At 40.1% G+C, this 21,911-nt stretch overlaps 1 protein-coding gene across 2 annotated transcripts in view; it reads left to right on the top strand.

Moving 5' to 3' along the window:
• The window catches only part of LOC119792962 (lysine-specific demethylase RSBN1L-like), a 34,744-nt gene extending 14,754 nt beyond the window's left edge, over positions 1-19,990 (top strand). For both annotated transcript variants that reach the window (XM_038299828.1, XM_038299829.1), the window contains exons 4-9: positions 137-295; positions 8,791-8,928; positions 11,601-11,743; positions 16,806-16,976; positions 17,084-17,192; positions 17,911-19,990. In XM_038299828.1, the coding sequence (XP_038155756.1) occupies positions 137-295; positions 8,791-8,928; positions 11,601-11,743; positions 16,806-16,976; positions 17,084-17,192; positions 17,911-19,659 (2,469 nt within the window). In that variant the 3' untranslated portion in view covers positions 19,660-19,990. The remainder of the gene's footprint in view (positions 1-136; positions 296-8,790; positions 8,929-11,600; positions 11,744-16,805; positions 16,977-17,083; positions 17,193-17,910) is intronic.
• Positions 19,991-21,911: the final 1,921 nt, after the last annotated feature.

Below are 21,911 nucleotides of genomic sequence, written 5' to 3'. Positions count from 1 at the left end.
TTCTGTTTAGCTTGATGAGTCTGTTAAAGGCTTGGGTATTTTAGGGTGCTTTAATGTGGCCCGTCTTATTCTAGAGCATTCGGACCCTAATCTGTCTTCTCCAAATCGCATCGCAGATTCTTTTTTTCTGTTACAGGCCGCTCATTATGTCATGGGAATAGTTCACGGAGAAGCCAAGAACCTCCCTGACTTCTTGGATTACTTTTCAACCAAGTTCCCATCAGCTCCAGTCAAAATGGAAATACTAGGAAAAAAGGACATAGAAACAACCACTATGGCTAATTTCTACTCTCAGGTAAGTTGAACCCATTCACAGAGAAAGAGGTCACGAAAAATCATCGATCCTGTAACATTTTCACATTTTATTGCACACAAACTTTTATTAATTTAATGTGGAATGAAACAAAAATTATTATTATTATTATTGTTTTGCAGAAAAAGCAGCTAAAGAAGCACACTATTTTTATAATCATAGCTGCAAGGGGTTGAGGTGTGTCTCTACCAGCTTTTCACATCTAAAACTAATTTCATTTCACAATGATGCATTAGTTTTTAGTAGCCTACTGCATGAACTCCCATTAAAGTTCATTACATTACGGTTTAAGCCTGACAAAATGTTAAAAGGTTCAGGGGATGTTTTGCATTTTGAGTCGTCAAACTTTCTCACACATGCAGGCTTGCAGCCACAGGAAGAGGTGGAGGCCTGCAAAGTTTAGCTTGTAATTTTCAGTTGTAGAAGGAGGCAGAGACTCATTCGCACCCGCAGAAGGTGCTCATGCCTGTTTGACATGAGTCAAGTTAAACGCGCTGGTGTAAGGCAGGGAAGCTGTTGTAAATTAAAATGGCCAGTGGGGTTATAACGTTGCTGTGTGTTTCCTTTGAAGGGGTTTCATAGTGATATTTATGAGCAGAATGTCTTGGTCTGTGGTTTTCTTTCAAGTGTGAGAATTAAACCTAATGATTAGATTGAGCTGGGATCAGTATTCTACAGATGAATGAAATTACAATGAAGATGCTGCAAAGTAATGTGCTTTTATCTCCAAAATGTTCTTTCTTTCTTTTTTCCAGCCTTCCTATTGTCTTCTTGAGTCTTAATCTCTCAGAGATGATGAAGTCTTGTGCAAATAGTTCCCTTTTAAAGCTCTCCTTAAGTTTTTGGTGTCTCTCTGGCTTTATGGTTATTCTATATACATGCATTTTGTTTGGATTATATTAAATCTTTTGTTTCACCTCTACATTGTACTAATTTATTGTCTTGTATTTTAGCCTCTATCAGAATATGATATAGGGATAAGTTTAAATATAAATGCAGAAAAAAAAGTGAGGTGTAGTGAGATTATATAAACAATAGTGGAAGTCGTGTTGTTTACCTGCTGTGTGCTGGATAGAGCTGTGTGGGTTTTTTTCTTTCGGTGGAAGCATCTCCCTCGATCTGTTCTTCATTATTACAATGTTTGGCACTAATGTTGAAAATTTGATCTTTGATTTTAGATCAGATGGCAGCATTGTGAAAAGGTTTATACTACATGTAGGCACATCTGGATAATGTTTTGAATGTCAGTGTTATTCAGGTTTAAAAGAAATAGAATTTGAAGGCAGAACAGCTAATTTGATCAGACTCAATCTTTACAGATTGAGGTCAGTTAGGTTAACCAGGTTAATTTCTCTTAAATGAATAATAAATAAGGGTTATTGAGCCCAATTTTAAACCCGCACCCTTTTTCCCTATTACATGCATTTCCTTAGTATTTTGTATTCGGGCATTTTAAACTATATAAATTGAGTCAAACAGTTTGAATTTTATACCCCTATTTGCTGGATTTTTAATCATTCAGGGAATAATTGATTTATGTTATGAGACTTGGATCAGAGTTTAAAATCAGCGGGAAATGTGGATGCATATAGATGATCATGATGCTGCCACCCACATACTTCACAGTTGTGATGCTCTTCTGAGGCTTGAATGAAATGCAGGCGATGTAGCCAAACGCCTACATTTTAGTTTATCTAAACTTTGGACATGCCTCCAAAAGGGCTTCCGCCAGTCATTAAATGTCATGAAATTATAATTTTTTTAAATTAAGGCCTTAATTAATTATCGTTACATTTAAATGCTTTCTTAAAAAAAAAATTATAAAAACAATTGTCAGGTATATATGAAATCGCGATATGTTTGCGCGGAAGGGCTTCCGGTTGAAAGTAAAGCCGAATGTTCGGAAAAGAAGCTTGAGACGGAGAGAAAATGCTAATTTAAACAAAAGTGGCTGCAGAATAAATCTTTCTAAGTCATATATATATATATATATATATATATATATATATATATATATATATATATATATATATATATATATATATATACACTATATTGCCAAAAGTATTTGCTCACCTGCCTTGACTCACATATGAGCTTAAGTGACATCCCGTTCCTAATCCATAGGGTTCAATATGACGTCGGTCCACCCTTTGCAGCTAGAACAGCTTCAACTCTTCTGGGAAGGCTGTCCACAAGGTTTAGGAGTGTGTTTATGGGAATTTTTGACCATTCTTCCAGAAGCGCATTTGTGAGGTTGCACACTGATGTTGGACGAGAAGGCCTGGCTCTCAGTCTCCGCTCTAATTCATCCCAAAGGTGTTCTATCGGGTTGAGGTCAGGACTCTGTGCAGGCCAGTCAAGTTCATCCACACCAGACTCTGTCATCCATGTCTTTATGGACCTTGCTTTGTGCACTGGTGCACAGTCATGTTGGAAGAGGAAGGGGCCAGCTCCAAACTGTTCCCACAAAGTTGGGAGCATGGAATTGTCCAAAATGTCTTGGGATGCTGAAGCATTCAGAGTTCCTTTCACTGGAACTAAGGGGCCAAGCCCAGCTCCTGAAAAACAACCCCACACCATAATCCCCCCTCCAACAAACTTTACACTTGGCACAATGCAGTCAGACAAGTACCGTTCTCCTGGCAACCGCCAAACCCAGACCCGTCCATCAGATTGCCAGATGGAGAAGCGCGATTCGTCACTCCAGAGAACGCGTCTCCACTGCTCTAGAGTCCAGTGGCGGCGTGCTTTACACCACCGCATCCGACGCTTTGCATTGCACTTGGTGATGTATGGCTTGGATGCAGCTGCTCGACCATGGAAACCCATTCCATGAAGCTCTCTGCGGACTGTTCTTGAGCTAATCTGAAGGCCACATGAAGTTTGGAGGTCTGTAGTGATTGACTCTGCAGAAAGTTGGCGACCTCTTCGCACTATGCGCGTCAGCATCCGCTGACCCCGCTCCGTCAGTTTACGTGGCCTACCACTTCGTGGCTGAGTTGCTGTCGTTCCCAAACACTTCCATTTTCTTATAATACAGCTGACAGTTGACTGTGGAATATTTAGGAGCGAGGAAATTTCACGACTGGATTTGTTGCACAGGTGGCATCCTATCACAGTTCCACGCTGGAATTCACTGAGCTCCTGAGAGCGACCCATTCTTTCACAAATGTTTGTAAAAACAGTCTGCATGCCTAGGTGCTTGAATTTATACACCTGTGGCCATGGAAGTGATTGGAACACCTGATTCCAATAATTTGGATGGGTGAGCAAATACTTTTGGCAATATAGTGTATATATATATATATATATATATATATATATATATATATATATATAGACTTAGAAAGATTTATTTTGTCATTTTGTGTACAATGTAAACAAATGAAAACAAAAAGAAATTTTTGTTACCAGCTCTCCAGACAATTTCATTTTTTTAAAGTGTATCCTGAAAAACACTAAAAAATACATAAAAACAAGAATAGAAACATGACTGTATATTTGCAGTTCTAACATTTCAAATAAAAAAATAAATAAATATATATCTCTGAAACCGATGGCGTTCATACCCTCTCGCCAAAATCCACTCACTTTTTGAACAGTATCCCTGCTCAACATTTCGGAAATGTTACCACATACATATTTGCTTATAAATATAATACTGGCCCCATCAGAGATCTTAGAATTTTCCCAAAAGGACAAACGGTGTCTCAGTTCTCTTCCACATAAGGAAGAACGTGGTGATCTATATGCAAACTTCTGAATTTATTAAAAGTGATAAGCAATGTTCCATTTCTTTAGACATTCAGAAAATAGAAATTATTTTGGTTATCTTTACTATAACCTGATCCGATTTAATGTCAGTGAACGGGGGGAAAAAACAAAACATTGGTCTCTTTTTATAATTGTTTTTACCTGCTATACCTCTGTTTATCTAAAGAAATGAAATGCATAAGTAACAAATGGTCATTATAACAGCAGCAGCAGCTGAGACAAGAATATAGAAAGGAAATTTGCAGTGATGGCAGAAAATGAAAGGTGGCATTAGCAGGCTGTGAGAGATGAAAGCATTAATGCAGGTAGCAGCGGTTCACGGTCTGTCAGCCTGGGAGTCAAAACCACATTAAAAAAAGGTGCTTTTCATCTTTTGCTCTTTAAAAAATGGCAGCTGTAGTTTCAGACCTCTTAACCGTTTGAGTAAATCGGGAAAAACCAGAAAGGTGCGTGTGGTGGCTGATGGTCTCCAGAGCCCAGTGACACAGATACACCTCTTCATTTAGACTTGTCTAAGGTCCAGAGTTTACTAATGAAAAGCCTTTTGTTGCCTCAGACCTCCTGAGGGTTTTTGTGGTGAGAACCTGCCTGCTCTTTCTCAGTGGAAGCGTGTCAATGCTATAGGGGCGTAAAACACTCCCTTTGGGTTGGCTTATCTAAACAAGAAATTCTAAAAGATTTTTTGTTTTTATTCCTGCTTTCTTTAGGGGACTGCAGAAACATATGTAATCTCCACATTTTAAAGGAAAATCCCAGATTACCTTAATTGCCAATTGCCTCCATTCATCTAATCTACCTAAACCTCTTGTCTTGTGTAGTCCCCTCTTATAATGTTCCCCACAGGGCTAACGTCATTGTCCACTGGCCTTGTTAATTTTTTCCTCCCTTGTACCTCTCAGCAGTGACCTTGGGCTGTAGATATACAGTCTACACGTACACCCAGGTGTGAGCCTGCATACTGATGACTTACACACACACCCACACACAGGGATTAATGGTGTATCAGGCACATTTTCTCTCCCTTTCTCTCCTTTTTTATTATGTCCCTTACTCTGTTATTCTTTCAGTGTCTTTTTTATCCCTGTACTCCATGGTTCTGCTCAGTTGTGTAGCAGCTCTGTGTTCCAGCCATGAATGAATGCTCCGCTGCCTATTATATGGGGCGAGGGCAGCAAGGAAAGAATTAAAGGAGAAGAGGGAGAGAAAAGAAACGAAAGCAGCTTGCGTGGATCTTTCACTTCGACTTGAAGAGCTCCGTTTATTTACGACGTTCATAATGTGAAGGCAGGCAGGGGCCAGAGTGAGTGAGTCTTAGTTTTTGAATTTCGTACCCGACTGAAGCCATTTTCACTGCCACTAAAGGATTATGGAAGATTACAGCTCTCCATTTTCTCAGGGTAGGCAGAGCTCGGCGGTCGATGCATGATGTGCTTGTACTAAGAAGTAATTTGGTCTCTTGTTCAGTCACAGACTGTTGGAATGTTGTCACAACATCAGGTGTTGAGCAAGCAGTGGCACAGTGCAGCATTTAAAAGCTTGGCAGCTACAAAACCTTCAAATAACTGAAAGATAGTTCAGTCAAAGCCATGATTTTCATATGAAAACTAGTCGTTCTGCTCCTTATAGCACATTAAAGTTAGCTTAAAACTGTTTTAGGCCAGCTGACGGGCAGCTTGCAGCAATATGTGACTGGAAAGACATCACTGAACTATAGTATAAAACTCAAGCCTCTCTACTTCCTCTGCTATTTTAATGTTTAGAATATTGTGACAGAAAATGATGGAATAGAAATAAATGAACATAATTAGTAGTATTTAAATTAATCTGTCTTATTAACAAAACTGTTTTTTTTATATATATATATATATATCTGAAAAGCAAGTTATTCGGTTAGAGTTGGTGTTGCACCAGTTTTATCTCTATTTAAGAGTTTCCACAGATCTGTATCTGGCTTTGAAGGTGTTCAGAGGAGAGATTATGATGCTAAGGAGTGTGTAGTTGTGTCTGAGACCCCCGGTCAGCAGCCATAAGCTTTGTTGTGACGCAGACGCAGTAACGAACTAATAGACTTAACAGTCAAGAGATTGACTGAGCAAAATGTTTGAGACAGAGAGAGAGGCTAAGAACTGAGGAAGAGTGAGATGCAGACAGAGAGAGAGGTTAAGGAAGGGTCAGGTGGACCAGTGAGACCGTGGCTTAGTGTAAACTCAGCTGGGATGAGTTGATTACAGATAAGGGGAGTCGGTACAGAATTAACAAGTAGTGCTGTTTAACTTCCCAGCATGGATTAGCGGTTTATGAAGGAAAAAAAGCTAGCGACACAATAGAGAAAATGACCTGAGTTGAACACAAAGTAGAGAGAGTGTGTTTACATGCAAGTATACAGAAGCAACGACCTGGAGCATCTTGTAAATATCTCCTCAGAGGAAGTCTGCCACATTTCCCCTTTCCTTCACCGAATATAGACCCGAGCATGAGCCAACCACAGGCTGGAAAACGTCTGTTTAGCGGAGGCCTGGATAGGGTTTCCTAATGCTGCTGTTTACAGTTGACACGGAGGGTTATTCATCTGTTAAATTATGCATGTGTAAACACACACACAGATAAAGAGATGTGCTCATAAGCAGGGCTAATTAAAATCAGACACGCAGATAAATGCATTCACTCACAAATGCACACAAGCTCTGTGGCGACAACACTAAGGGAGTCACTCGTGAAAGGGATGATGAATCCATGTGTGCGCACACATATTAAGGTCGTTGACTCACTAGTACTTGAGCTGTGCGTGTGTGAAGGGAATCATCCAGGCCTTTAGCATACGTTGCGTCCGCTTCAGTGTCGGGAGACAGACAGGATTTAATGAAGTGGGAAAAGCACATTGTAAAGTGATGTTGCCTTTTCGCCGTTAACCAGAAAGAGTCCAATGGTTTGATATTAAACATGCAGCTGGGTCAGTTTGTAAATGGTAATACATAAAACACCTGCAGCAGGGATGCTATATCTACTCTATGCTCTTTTAGATCGGCTTTTAAATGGCTTTAGTAAGGAGTCGGCACTTTGCCCAGAGATGCTCCTGGCAGCTGTCTCGCCCTTTCTCCTTTAGTCTGTGTCCAGTTTGCGCTTTATACCCCAAGTACTCGCTTCTCACTTCCATCTGCCCTCCATCTTCCTCTTTAAAGCCTCCTTGTTTTGTTTTTCCAAGCCTATCATGGTTGTCCCTCTGCCTACTTTATAATTGTATCTGATATTTCTCCCTTTTACTTCTATGTGTTTGTTCTAATGCTAATCGTTTCTGTGCGTTTATGCCTTTTTACTGATTGTAGTCTTTCATTTTAACCTTTTCATGTTTCAAACATTAAGTAGGGCATAATTGTGAATATGAAAGATGGTTTTCAAAGTTTTAAACAGATTAGGAACCAATAACTGAAATGTGTGTTTTTTATCAGCCAAACTTAGTTCTGTTCTAGAACAATCTTTTCCTGCCTTGAAGTGTTTATTATGATGTTAAGTACTACTCAAGCTCTGATTATATGTTTTGGGACGTTGGGATGAATTTTAACCTCCTACGTTGGTCTTGAGTCTTTAGCAGACTCCATTAGATTTTCCTGTATTAGTGCCACATATTCAGCTTCAAATATCCTCCTGTCAGATGGGACCAGCTTCCCTATTCCTTGCTGTTTTAAAGAGAAAAATGGCCGTTATGTTTTGCTATTGAGAAGGTGTGCTCCAGGTATTTTGTATTGGTAGTTTTCCATCACACAGCTTGGGTCTTATTTGTCCAACTTGTGTATAACTAACTAGTCATCAGAAAGACATATTCTCCTGCTTGAACAGTGGAGCTTTAAGCTCCATCAGACTTACTATGAACCCTTTTCTCCTTTTTTATTAAAGAAAAAGGAAAAATCAAATTCCCTATTGTCGTAAAGCGGCAATAGGGGTTTGATTATTTTTACAAGCCTAGTTCTAGCTCTCATCACTCCCCTCCTCTCTTCCTTCCACCTGTTTTCTTCCTTTCGTTGGTATCCTGACTCCTCTCCCTATGCGCCGTCTCTCCACCTTCAGCTCTGCCTTGTTGTCAAGTGGTGACTCACTAGAGGCGCGCAGCCAAGGATTTGGCTTGCTGGGACACACACACACACACACACACATTCGCATCCCAAATCAGCCAAGAGTACAGCGTGCAGACCACATGCTGCACGTACTGCACAGGCATGCACACACAGAGGGACTGTTGAGGGCCAGGGCTGTGAGAGACGGGTAGCTGCACCGTCAGCCAAGTGAAAAGCAGCGAACCGTCTGAGTCACATAAGCAGAGCAGAAACGGAAAAGTAAATCCGCCGACACTCACGCATACAGTCTATTTTGACACCAAGTAATGATTTCCAGCTTCTATGAGGATTTGTTTCTCCCCTGTTCAGAATTTAGTGCCTCCTGTTTTTTTTTTTTATGATTTTTTATTTCTTTGTTGAACCTCACAGGAATAACCAGGAAACATCATTCATGGTTTGGGCTCTTTGATTTCCTCCTTTTGGCTCTAAAAATATTGTGTTAGATGTAGGAGATCAGATTTTTTTTATGCATAAAAAAGGGGGGGGGGCTCTATCCAACCCTAAAATGGACTGTAATAATTAGCTTTATCTTTCTTTGGACTTTTTTAGGGAAGATTTAAAAAGTGTTTTCTCTTTCTCACTTTTCTGCAGGTGAAGAGAACTTACAGCAATGGCACATATAGAGCTGGAGCGATGAGACAGATTAGCCTGGTAGGAGCCGTGGACGAAGAGGTCGGGGATTATTTCCCAGAGTTCCTCAGCATGCTGGAGGAGTCCCCCTTCCTAAAGGTGAGTCTGCTGCTGCTGCAGATGCATGGCAGACATCCCAAACGGCAGCTCATTAGATATATGGATCGGGGTTAAAAATGAGACGGAGGGATTCAGATCAGCTCTAAATACTTTGGTAATTTTTATCCTGGATGATTCCACCACATCAGAGGACTTAAACCTTGTAAAGATGTGTGTTTAGATGTGATTAGGCAGTGAGAGATTAAAACCTGTCATTAGATCAGTGTTTTATTTGAATTTTTTGTAGATATACTCAAAAGATGAAGAATAATTCAAGATGCTACCCCCATTAATATACTAGGGCGTTAGATTTATCAGGCGGTTATTCTTGATACAGCTCCTAGCTTGCTCTTAATGTCTCCTCAGAGCGGAGGTCTTCAACAGGGGTCCGTGACCCGTAGGGGTCCACGGAGGTACTGCATGGAGGTCGCGAAAATTTTGGTTGATTAGACTTTTTTTTTTTATATTCCACCCTGCATTTTTTTCTACTAATTGAAATGTCTTTAAATACACGTTAACATGAATTCAACACACTGTAGTAAACAGATAAATGGAGGCAGAAGATGTCTTTCAGTCATCAATGCACACATTCAGCGACACACAGGAGCTCTTTCAAGTTGGGCACCGTTTCATTCACAACACCTGTCCCAATCAGAAATACTTTAATAATCCCAGGGAGAAATTACTTTTGTTACATGACTCAATCTGTAATAGAGTGACTATAGGACCAGTTGGATATAACACAATTTCATACAATATATATCATTAGGGGGTCCCCGCTCCGTCTCGCCATCAGTTTGGGTCCTTGGCCTGGAAAATGTTGAAGACCTCTGCCATAGAGTAATGGAACTTGATAATACAGTACTTTTTTAGTTGTTTTTTTCCTCCCATTGAAATCACTAATTTCTTTGTTCATTGGGATTTGCATAGTCAAAACAAAGCATACTTGTGAATTAATTAAATGTATCTTTTCCACAAATATATCCTCCTGATCAGGCTGCATCTCTACGGCTGTATGTTTGGGGATGTTTCTAATTGCGGTTATTCCTGAATTACCTTGCATTGAGATCTATATGAAAAGACTTTTCCTTCTTCAAAAGGTCACTCTGTTTTTTTCTTCCCATCCATCAAAAAGCTTAAATATGTAGAGCAGGCTTTTAGTTGGAATATTCATACAGTGTTCACCTCTGTATCACATCTTTAGGCTTTGCGCAGCGTACGGGGACCGGGGTTGTCCTCCCCTGGACAATTTTGAAATTTCATCTCTCTGAAACTCTATTTCCTGCATTTTTAGGTGGAATGCAGCTAACTTTTTGACTTTGCTACAACACTATTTTTGTCCTAATTATGGGAAGTATCTCTGCTTGACTAGAGTTGGAAATGTCGTAAGGAGGACATGAGATAATTTTTAGGTACAATATTATATTTCATAGGTTAATTCAAACAATCAGAGTGTAACCTAAACTTACTGCTAAAGGCAAAACTTGATTGTTAAATATAAATCCCTTTATTTCCCTCAATGGGGAAATTCAATCTCTGCATTTGACCCATCCCCTTGGGAAGCGGTAGGCTGCCATTGTGTGGTGCCGAGAAGCAGTGTGGAGTTAAGGGTCTTGCTCAGGATCGAACCTCCTCAGAGCACAGGCGCACTGCTCTAACCGACAAGGCCAACATTCCTTACTACATTACATATACAACAAGTTGAACAAACTGAAAAACAGTCTAGAAATGCTACAACACAATCTGCAGACCAACAGAGGACGAAGTGCCAGGACTGCTTTTATTTCTGTGTATCCACTCTGTTAAGAATATATCTGTCACTGAAACTAACCTGAACTTGGTTGTCACATTTTCATGTATCTTAGTACATTTTTTAAATGTTAGCTGATGTGTTACACAAGCAGGTATGATGCGCTGAAGGGCAGTTATACCAGTTGTAGTGTCCAAAGGGTAAAAGAAGTACGCCATTATCCACAAACAACATCCATTTATCGATCTTTTGGAAATAAATACTCCAATTATACTGGAAGAACTATGAAAAAACTGCAGCATCTGTTTGAGATTTGCTGCGGATTTAGTACAGATCGCGCCCCTCCCGAGTTGTCATTTATGTTAGATGTTGTTTTTTCCCCCATTCCACGGACAATATTGTCCCAAAAAACCCTCCAGAATAATCCTATAGTTATCAGGCATTTAATGAGTTTTCGTAAACTTTTCAGTTTCAAGCTTAAGTTCTCTGTAGGGACATCTGATATTCCACCATAATCCGGGAGAAAATTAAGGTGTACCAGAGCCGTACATCGCAAAAACAGGGGCGTACAACTTATAATATTTTTAGTAAAAGGTGCATCCGTAGCACACTGCTAGCTAAAAGCCTGATGGAGACATTTTGGGCTTGTAATGTGACAAAAATGTTGAAACTAGAGTTTCTCTATGTATTCCTAAAACCTGCTGGGAAGATTATGCCTCAGCTGTCTTGTTTTCTTGCATAGAGCAGATTGGAAATCTACTGGGGCTTTTTATTATGCTCTGAATTTCTTGCATCTTGAAGGAGTTTGTCACAAATTCTTGGGAGCAGGAAATAATCTTATGAACAGCTGATAAATGTTTCTGCATGTTGCTTTGATATGAAGCTATTCCTCACTCCTTTTCCTCTGCTTGTCTGAATCCAGCGGACTCTTCCATGGGGAACGCTTTCCAGCCTCAGAGGCATGAGTCCAACAAAGAGCGACGATGGTCCCATAATGTGGGTCAGACCAGGAGAACAGATGATACCTGTGGCAGATATACCAAAGTCTCCTTTTAAAAGAAAGCGGTGAGTCTTTCCGTAAAGTCTTCTTGTTTTGTTTGTGCCTTGTTAAGCCAGCCCTCCTTTGTGTTTTCAGTTGGTGCTTCTATCTACTTATAGTAAGAATAACACATTTAAATCAAACTCTTACCAATTTCAACCAGCTGTCGTGGTAACGGCTTGAAGCTTTGTTGTTGTCGAGTTGGACTGGATGAGGCAATTACCCTCTCGGTTTGCCTGTGTCACGCTATCATTGTTGCTCGTATATCAGCGGGGCCTAAAACAGTCGAGTGCACGACTCCTGTGAGTGAGACGAGTAAAAAACCAGCACGGGTTTGTGTGTGTGGTGTTAGCGGTGTGTGGCTCACCGCTCGGATGAGATCAGCGTTGCATCAGTTTGGTTCTCGTGGCTGAAAGCCAAACCAGGGACGTTGCACACCGGTCATTCCTATTGATCCCAATCCATTTAAGCTCTTCTATTTAAGTACATTTTTGTTACTTTTTGAAATGAATGTGGACATACAGCTAATTGTTCTAAGGCTTTTTTATCCAGTTATGTCTTTATATGATTCATTTTCTATTTCAATGTAAAACCTTATTAAATTCAAGAGCTGCCATTTACTCTTTCTATTTATTTCATCTGCTCTACCCATCTCCTTCTCCTTCCTGTCCTTGTCCTCCTCTGACTTATAAACATCGACGCTATCTCTCTGTTTCCTTTCTCATCTTTCCTCAGCCTCATCCTCTTGACCTCCTCTTACCGCTTTTAAGTTGATTATAGCAGAGTTATTATGCAGGTGTTTTCAGGAAGCTAGATAGCATGGAAAAATAAGCTCATATATTGAAAATGTCAAAGCTCTGGAGGATCTTTTGTTTGTGGAGGCGAAGGGGAAAAAAACTAGATTGGAAAAGCAAGCAGTACGCACAGAGAAAGATGAGAATGTGATCATGTTTGGAGTTGGTCCATGGCTGCAGCTTCTGTGGATGTTGTTTTGAAGGACGTGACTGTGTGCCCTTTTGCTGTTTTTTGGTGGTTTTAGTGAAAAGGTCAAGATTTTTTTTTTCTCCCCATTTTTAACTGAGCTGAGACTGTCTGGAAAATCTCTGATTATAGTGATCACTGAATGAAAATACACCAAAAATAGCTCAGCTGTTTGGGAAGGAGATTTGCGTGAGGTGTGTAATTATTTTGCATAATTAGAAACCAAATGTTTTTTTTCCAATAGCAATATCTTTAAACTGTGGCTAGAAAAACATGCTTGAATTAGCCTGAATGCCTAGCATAAAAATATATTTGTTACATGATTGTTGCATATTGCAATAATACGTTTGTGGAACATTGTGCTTTAGAGGCTAGTGTTGGCTGTTTAAATTAGCAATCAAAGTCCAAAAAACAATTGGTAAACTTGTTTATGTCGAGGTTTGTCGAAAATAATAGGCCTTAAACAGTATTTTCGTATTCTTGTCATAAATTTCTCATACTTTTTCTCCTAACTTGGACTTTTACGAACGCAACATCAGATTCAGCAAATGTCTTAACTTTAGAAAATGGTCCACATAAACGTGAGCGCCTGTTCCAGAGAAATATAAATCTTGATAATCACCATCATTCCATACAAGAGTAAGAATTCCCATACCACTATGGGAACATGCAAGTGTTAATTCATTGAAATGGCTTTAAAGACGAATAAATTCAACTTTAAAGGTTCGCAGAGCGAGGATCTCCTGTTAAAGGGCCAGTATAAAGCCAAGAAGTGGGAAATAAATAGTTTTAAACAACGTGGTTTTACCGTTAGAAATGTTAAAATAAAATATGAAAAGAAAAATCATTTGATCCGAAAACAGTCGATGAAAATTACTGATGGAGGCCAGGGGTGCAACAAATGATGTAAATGCTTAATATTAATTCAACATTAACCAACATGAGAAAGTTCTGCTAAATCTCCTTTGATACACGCACACAGATGTAATGTACATCTCCAGACCACATCTGTCATCCATCCACCACAATCTTCATCCTCAAAACGCATATAACATAAATAAAACCACAAAACTCTAATTTAGTAAATTAAGACTGACCCAAACACATTTTATTTAACCACAAAGCCGAGGAGCTGCCATGGTGTGAAATCAATGCAAGTGTTACCGTTAGAGGAGCTTTGCTGAACTTTATATCCATTTTCTGTTCCAGATGTTATTTCAACTGTCGCTTGATCTCTGATTCTTCTTTCTTTTGGCGAAATAACAAATTAACCCGTCTCCTATGGATACCAGGATGCCAGCTGCAAAATATAATATATAATCGCATCATTGCATAATATGTAATTATGTAGCCTAATAAAATAGACAATTACTTCTAAGCACAGTTCAGACAATCTGTAGTTTGCATGTGTCTAGCTAAAAGTTCATATTCTTGGCATTTACTAAACATGGCTGCTGGAGGCTAAAGACGATGCTTAGTTATTTACCAATTTATCACTCCTGGATCTTTTCTTTTTAACAATATTCTGCTAATCAATAGAAATGACATCATAACAATAGAAACTGGCAACAGTTTAATGTATCTAAGGAAAATTAAAACAATTTACTTCTAGTTTTTGCTAATCTGATTTTTTTTTTTTTTAAACGGAACCCCTCTTTTTAGGCCAGAAAAGAACTATGCTGCAGGCTGAATAATAATCTTTTTTCTACACTGTATATTTATAGGTTTATATTATATTTTTAGCTTATTTTCTATAAAAAAATAAATAAAAATAAATTAGGATAGATTTGTTGTTGAAGTGTTTTTCTTTGCTTTACTGCTACATTCAATTTAAAAATGAAGGCTGTGCATAAAAGCCTTAAATGGATTTCTGCTTAGAGATTAAACAGAAATATCTTTACTGTATTTTCTACCCCCCTTATCTTGTGGTACTTTACTCTCCCTCCTCCCATCTTTCTTACTGTTTCAGTTCTCCTAGTCGTACCTCACATACTCCTCTCCTTTCCTCATCCCTACTTTATCTGCCCATAAATATACATAAATCTGTCCTGACAGGATACACACTCCCATGCATGGAAGCAAAAAAAACAAGACCTCACATATAGAGAATGCTTTAGGATCTATTTTAAACGTTACGCTTGAGATGGATTTTTTTTCCTTCACTACAGTCTCTCCTACTGTTGCACTTATCAGCTTTTTTGGTTTTACATTTATTACTGTCAGCCGGAGCGCGCACACAGACTCAGATATGCGTGTGTTCGACTTCATCCATCCCTCCGCTCAGCAATATTGTCCCCCCCTCCTTCTCCAGCGGCTCATGCTTCTTTCTTCTTATCTCTGAATGAATGAGCACAGCATGGAGAGTCTAGCTGTTCCTCTGACCGTGTTTATATGTGCACTGTGTCTTGGAGGATTCCCTAATATTTCCTGCATGTGTGTTCAGCCTCCCGTTTGAACCTGAATGCAGCTCCGGTGTGAGTCACTGATCTAGCAGTGAGCTGACTGCAGTACTTCTATTGTTCAGCGGTGCGGCTCATTTTTATGCTTTTACTCCTGTTATGCTACAAAATCCAGAGTAAACATAAAACACATAGTCTTCATTTCCTATGTTTAAGCTAATATATAGAGCCACTTCTGTATGAGTGTACTGGTTCCCTGTTCTTATTCTATTGTTAGATTTAAAGAAATTCAAAATCTGAGGGAAAAATTGAAGGCCTCTGATTAAATGATTCCTTTTGGCTTCCCTGGAAGACCAAACGGTTTTGTTTTTCTACCAATAATCCCTTATTGTTTACCTTCAGGTTAATCTAAAAATAAACTAGATCTGATGTAGTGCTTCCACTCTTAAAGGAATTTTATTTGGACCTAATTTAAAATAATCCAGATCAAACCCTACAGGGGTTGACGTTCAGGATTTTTACCACTTGCCCTTCGGGCAAGCGACTTTCACATTTCATTTGCCCAGAAACAATTTTTACTTGCCCAGTATAATGTTTGATAAATATAGTTCCTAATATTCATTTTTGTGTATATATAAATGAAACATGTTTGTTTTTTAAATGTTTTTTGGAATTCAGTATTTTTTAAGTTTCCAGGTTCCTGGTGTGTATATGCATGCGTCAGATAATGAACTCAAGCCTACATTACCGTGTTAACATGCTTTTCAATCCTTCCTGCACATCTTTTCAAACTAAACTTTGCTTTAAACTGTTGTGTGCTTGGAAAAATATAAATTGTAATGTTAAAAATCAAAAAAAAAAAACAGGTTAACAACTTAAGATAAATCACAAGACAGAAGTCAATGTCACAAATGAATAACTTTTATTTTAGAGCCACGGTATGTTTATACAAGATAATAATATTAATATAATGCAACTTTTCTAGAGAATCATTATACATAGTTATTTTATACAGGGTTTCCAGTCTTACATAATTTCAGAATTCCCTGACTTTTAACTGACTCTGGATTAGTTTTCCCTGACAAAATAAATGCCGCAACAAGACAATAATAGTAACATAACAGGTCACCAATTTAACATGTTTAGCTCTTTAACATTTAAATTTACCTCTCCAATGTTTTGCGATCATCGCACTTGGTCGGCGGGCAAATGCAATGAAATTTGTACTCTCCCAAAAATAAAAACTACTTGCCCCGGGAGATCGGGCGATGGTTAACATCGAGCCCTGCCCTATATGTTGGTGTTTTATAAATAACCAATATAGCATCAAGTAATACAGAATTACATACTTTTAAGTTCATATGTCTGTCACCTTTTTATAATTAATGCTTTTAGCTAATGAATTAAAACATTTTGTTCCTCATTACATTAAAATGTTATGACTGTGTAACCTTATTTTCACTGTAAACCATAGATGGAAACATCGGGGGGAAACTATCTGTAATTATTTTGTGTGAGATATTTTTTACTGAATGACTAAAGGGTCTTTTACTTCAAACCCTTATGCTTAAATGTTGGATCATAATGAGTCCTGAAAATCTTCTCTCAGATAAGCACAATCTTCCCCCTCACCTTTTAGTCATAGCTGCATTTATTTACCAAGCAGGAAAGAAGCAGACCTAAAACTGTTGTTGTTTTTTTCCTTTAGCTCCACTAACGAGGTAAAGAATCTGCTCCAATCGATGCCGAGAACCAGCGAGCCCAGAGAGGTGCTGTTTGAAGATCGGACCAGAGCCCACGCTGATCACATCGGTCAGGGCTTTGAGCGTCAGACCACAGCAGCTGTAGGGGTGCTAAAGGCCGTCTGTGCTGTGGAAAGGTAGGAGATATTGTCTGGAGGTGACACGCACTTATTGTTTACACAACTTCTTCCATGACGGATGGCGCGTCATCGCTCTGTTTTCCTCCTCCCTGCTTCAATTTCAGCTCGGAGCCTCCTCGTGTAACCAAAGATGTGGTGTGTTTCCACGCTGGTGATTTCCCTTGCGTCGTCCAGAGGCTGCAGTTGGACTTGTACGAACCTCCGCTGTCTCAGGTGATCATTTACACACAACCACAAGCAAATAAGCACACATGTCGAAGCGATTTCCCCAATATGGTAGAGAATTTAGCCCGCTGCGTTGATGTATCCACGTCAGTCAATGCTGCCCCCTGGTGGATAAGATGCTCTTTTTTCTAGTTTAATAAGGAGACAGTAATGTTGATCAGTGCTAATAAAGGCTGAAGGTTTGGAAAGTTAATTTGTTTTATGCTTTTGAGGTAAGAGTTTTTTTTTTCAGATGTGTTGTAAGAAATAAAAATCTGTGAAAGCAGAAAATAACCTCGATATTTCTGCAATGTATGCCTGGTTTTTCATATTTTATAAATACTTCTTCCTTTTAAATATTTCAGATCGCCACACTCATTTTATCATCAAATATAGATAATATTAATTAACTTATAATGGTTGTTATTCACCAAGAATTTCCTTGTTAAAGGCTGTATGTGTAAATAAACATAACACCTGACTACTGCCTGATCTGTAGCATCAAGATTTTAATAGAACTTTTATTACAACATTAAGTAGGCTCTTAATATCTCATAAGGTGTTACGTTGTGCCTTGAAAAGTGAGAAACAAAATATTTGTTCAAAATATCAGGTTTGCTTCATTACTTTTTGGCGTTAATAATGTGAAACGTCCCTTTATTAAGTTGTTTTGTCTGATAGAACATTCATTAGCCTGTTGCTCACATCCTGTGTCTGATTATCATAGTGCGTGCAGTGGGTGGATGATGCCAAACTAAACCAGCTCCGGCGGGAAGGCATCCGCTATGCCCGCATCCGCCTTTGCCACGACGACATCTACTTCATCCCCCGCAATGTGGTCCACCAGTTCAAGACAGTGTCTGCCGTCTGCAGCTTGGCATGGCACGTCCGCCTGCAGCAGTATCACCAAAAAGAGGAAGAGGAGGAGCAGCGGAGCGAGCTGAAAGAAGAGGAAAACGTGGCCGTGACCAAGGAGCAGGATGGAGAGAAGAGAGAGAATGAAGTGAAGGAGGAGGTGGATGTGGCAGATAAAAGGACGTTGCTCACTGAAGTAAAGGAAGAACAAGATGATCGTCCTCTGTCCGCTCAGCCCTCTCTCTCAGATGTCAGCAAAGATGAAGAGTTGGAAACCGGAAGGAAAGCGGATGAAAAACCCAGATGGGATTCTTCTCCTTCAAAGGGGAAGGCAGAGGCTCCAGCTTCTCCTTGTAAGAAGGAATCATCATCGCCTCTTCCTCCTCCTGCTTCTCCTTCTTCTCATAAGGACATGAAATCCAAAGGCTCAGCTAAACCTCTGCCTCACCTTCACTCAGACAGCAGGACGGGGTCTTCCGGTACAAATGTCCCCCCGTTGGCTCAGAAATCCTCATGTTCTCCACCGTACTCCAAGTCTTCCACCTGTGTGTCATCCTCTCCTTCAGCTGGAGCTGCCTTCACTTCTTCTCACACTTTGTCTTCTACCTCTTCTCCTTCCTCTGTTTTGCCCACCTCTTCTCCGTCTACTTCCTCTTCCTCCCTGACGAGTCCCAAGTCTGCGGCAGAAAGTCTTTTAAAAGCTCTTCCACCTTCCAACGGTTCGTCTTCCTGCCAGCTACCTGCCTCTTCCCAGTCGGACAATAAGGATTTGATCGCCCGGACGCAGGCGCAGTCAGACGTAAGGATGTCGCAGGGCCGACCTGCCGCAGACCGATGGACTCACCCGGCAACGGAAACACGGACACAAACGCCCTCCGAGTCAGAGACGAGGACTCACAGCACCGACTCTGACTCCAGGACATTCAGTGATTTGCATAAACATCTGGCGCCAGACGCCTCACGGCCAGGGGTCTACATGCAGCAATACCCATCCCCACACCTCCCTCAGATGCTTCCTCCTCCTTTTTCCCCCCTCCTGCCCCACTCCCATCTTCCTCATCAGCCTCCCATCCTCCCACAAAACCCCATCTCCAGCCATCCCCATGAGCAGCGCTCTCTGAACTCTTTCCTCAGTCAGGCGGGACCGCCACATTCGGTTCACCTGAACCACCCTTACCCGCCCCCCCAGTCCAGCCTCTCCTCACAGTCTCACTCCTACTTCCAGCCTCCCCTCATGTCCCCCTCCTCCTCTTCCTCTCAGCCCCTCACCAGCTCCCAGTCTGTCCCGCCTCATTTCTCCTACCATCACCAGTTTGCCAAAACCTTCTTCCCCCCCCAGCACTCCGGCTACCCCTCTCACCCCTTCCTCCCCCATCAGTCCTTCCTCCCACAGCCGCCCGGTTCTTACCCACTACAGCCACAGTACCAAACCCCAGGACCGATGCAGCCTCAGCTCCATTTGTCGCAGTCTTTCACTCCCCCTCAACCCCCTCCTCCCCCATCCTCCACACCGCCTCCGCCTCCTCCCCCTTTCCCACCTCCTCCCCCCTTTCCTCAGCACTCCCCTTCTATCTTCCCTCCTCCTCCAAGGCATGATGATGAGCAGAAACAGATTTTATAGTGGTATTTGTACATAGTGATGCTAAATTTAAATAACTGTAAATGTAAGAGGTTTTGTTTTGGTTGTGCTGTTGTAAAACTGTAAAAAAGAACAGAGGAGGAAGTAAAGTGTGTTATTAAGGAGCCTGGGACTAAAATACTGTGCCTTTCTGAAGCATTTATACCCTGAACTTTTCATTTTGTCACACTACAAGTAATCATCTTGAATATATTTTATTGAGGTTTTACTGGACAGTTCAACATGAAGTAGTGCAAAGGAAAATGTGTTAAAGATTTTAAAGATAAAGATATAAAAAAATAAAAAAGTGCAGCTTTTATTATTTAGCCCCTTTTAAGCTGCTACCTCCACTTTGTTTCAGAGTGGTGTGCAAAATCTTTCCTGTCGTTTTGTTTCCTAAAAGGTTCCATTTATCTCTCATAAGACCAAAACTCCTTGATTCGGTTGAATGCATTTCACACTTTCCTTTGCACTAAAAACTTGCTTTATTTGTGTTGGTTTGTTACAAGCTCTAGTCCAGTTAAATACTTTGAGATTTGTGTTTTTTAACTTAAATAAATATAACAGCAAAAGCTCAGTGGGTATGAATTCTCATTCAAGGCATTGTATGATCCCAGACCCCGCACTAAAGAGCATCAGATTTTCCTGAGACTCGAGTTAAAAACTCTTCTACATTTCATTTTACTTGCAGGAAGCGAAGGGTGCATCTGTTTTAACCCCAACTGGTTCAGTTTAGGTCCCTGGTGGCCATCAGATAGGAGGAGAAACACGTTTTATTTCAATAAGCCTTTTAGATTTTTTTTTATAAGAATTGCAGCTTATGCTTCTACTTTGGGGGTTTATTTATTTCAGTTGTGCACTGATAAAAAAAGCATTTTCTCTATTTATCAGTGCCAGTTGGTGGTGGCTGCACTTCTCTCACCGTTTTGTATTTAGAGCAATAAGGCTCTGCAATAATCCGCTGAAATAAACAGAATTCTCTATCTGTGTTTTTACTGACATTTTAAACAGACGGTGGAACACATGAAGAATGTCGAAAAGACTTTTCTAAACTTTTCAGGTGTTTCATTGGCTAAAAGGAAAGACCATTTGAAGTCTCGAGGTCATTTTCTACCTGTTGCTCTAATATCACTTTTCGATGTCTTTGGCTGTTTAGGTGAGTTTTAGTTGAGGAGTTAGCTCAACATCAGCCAAGACTGTCTCAGGAAAACACCTCCATCTCGCTTCATTGGTTTTACTGTTACGTTGTTTTGTTTTTTTACGCAGAAAAAGTGAATTCTTAACCAAGTTATGACTGAAATGTTGCAGATAAGCTCCTTTAAAGCTGCAGTCTGTAACATTGAGAAGAGAGCAGACTTCGACTGAAAATTTGAACAAAAACAGGTTTCACGTCACTCCCCCACCCTCTCTGCTTCACTCATGCCCCACCTCCAAGCTCCACCCCTCTCACAGCATCTGCGCGGCTACCGCATGCGACCAGAAGGGGGGGGGGATTCAGCGTGTGTGAGCTGTGATTGACACTCCATCAGACGCTCCTCTGGCTGTGATTGGTTGTTTTGACTCGTCCCGAATTATTCTTTCCAGATTGAAATACAGGCAGTAGGCGGTACCAATTGAAGCAGTTTTTTTCACAGGTTACATATCACATGTACTGCTGTCTGGGGATAGGGACAGTTTTAGCCGATATGACAAAAAAGTGATTTTTAAAAACTTACAGACTTCAGCTTTGGACGTTTAACCATCCAGATACCCGAAAATTGTAATTCAAAGAGCAATATGCAGGAGTTCAAAACTAGGCATGGGTCGGTTAAAGTACAACAAGGAATTAAACGGTTTGGGTTACAAAGCTGTGCTGCCCCTCCCTCACCTGTTGCTGCACACTGCCAGTTAGTCAGCTGAGGTTGCAGGATGGAAAACATTCCCAATGAGGGGGGAAAAATACAATCTGTTAAAATGAAGAATGAAATTAAAAAATTGGCAAGTTTTAATTTTCATTTATGCTTCTCTTTTGTTTTTGTTTTTTTATTAACTGTTTTATCTGTAATTATAAACATTGTATTTTCACAGCAGTAGGAAATAAAGCTTCAAATAAAGAGGAAAGATTGTGTTTAACCCGTCAGGATCTCATGCTAACCCATGCTTAGTCATGAAATACATATATTTATTTATTTCTGCTCTCAAACTGACATTTTTGATGAAGTGTTGTATCTCTGGATGACTTCAGGCTCTTCAGAGACTAATCTAAAGTATTTGGT

Source organism: Cyprinodon tularosa, unplaced genomic scaffold (genome assembly GCF_016077235.1).
Source record: "Cyprinodon tularosa strain WSP-4 unplaced genomic scaffold, ASM1607723v1 ctg437, whole genome shotgun sequence".
Taxonomy (NCBI): domain Eukaryota; kingdom Metazoa; phylum Chordata; class Actinopteri; order Cyprinodontiformes; family Cyprinodontidae; genus Cyprinodon; species Cyprinodon tularosa.
The sequence above is the reverse complement of the archived record's forward strand: the minus strand, read 5'-3'. Positions and strand labels throughout refer to the sequence as shown.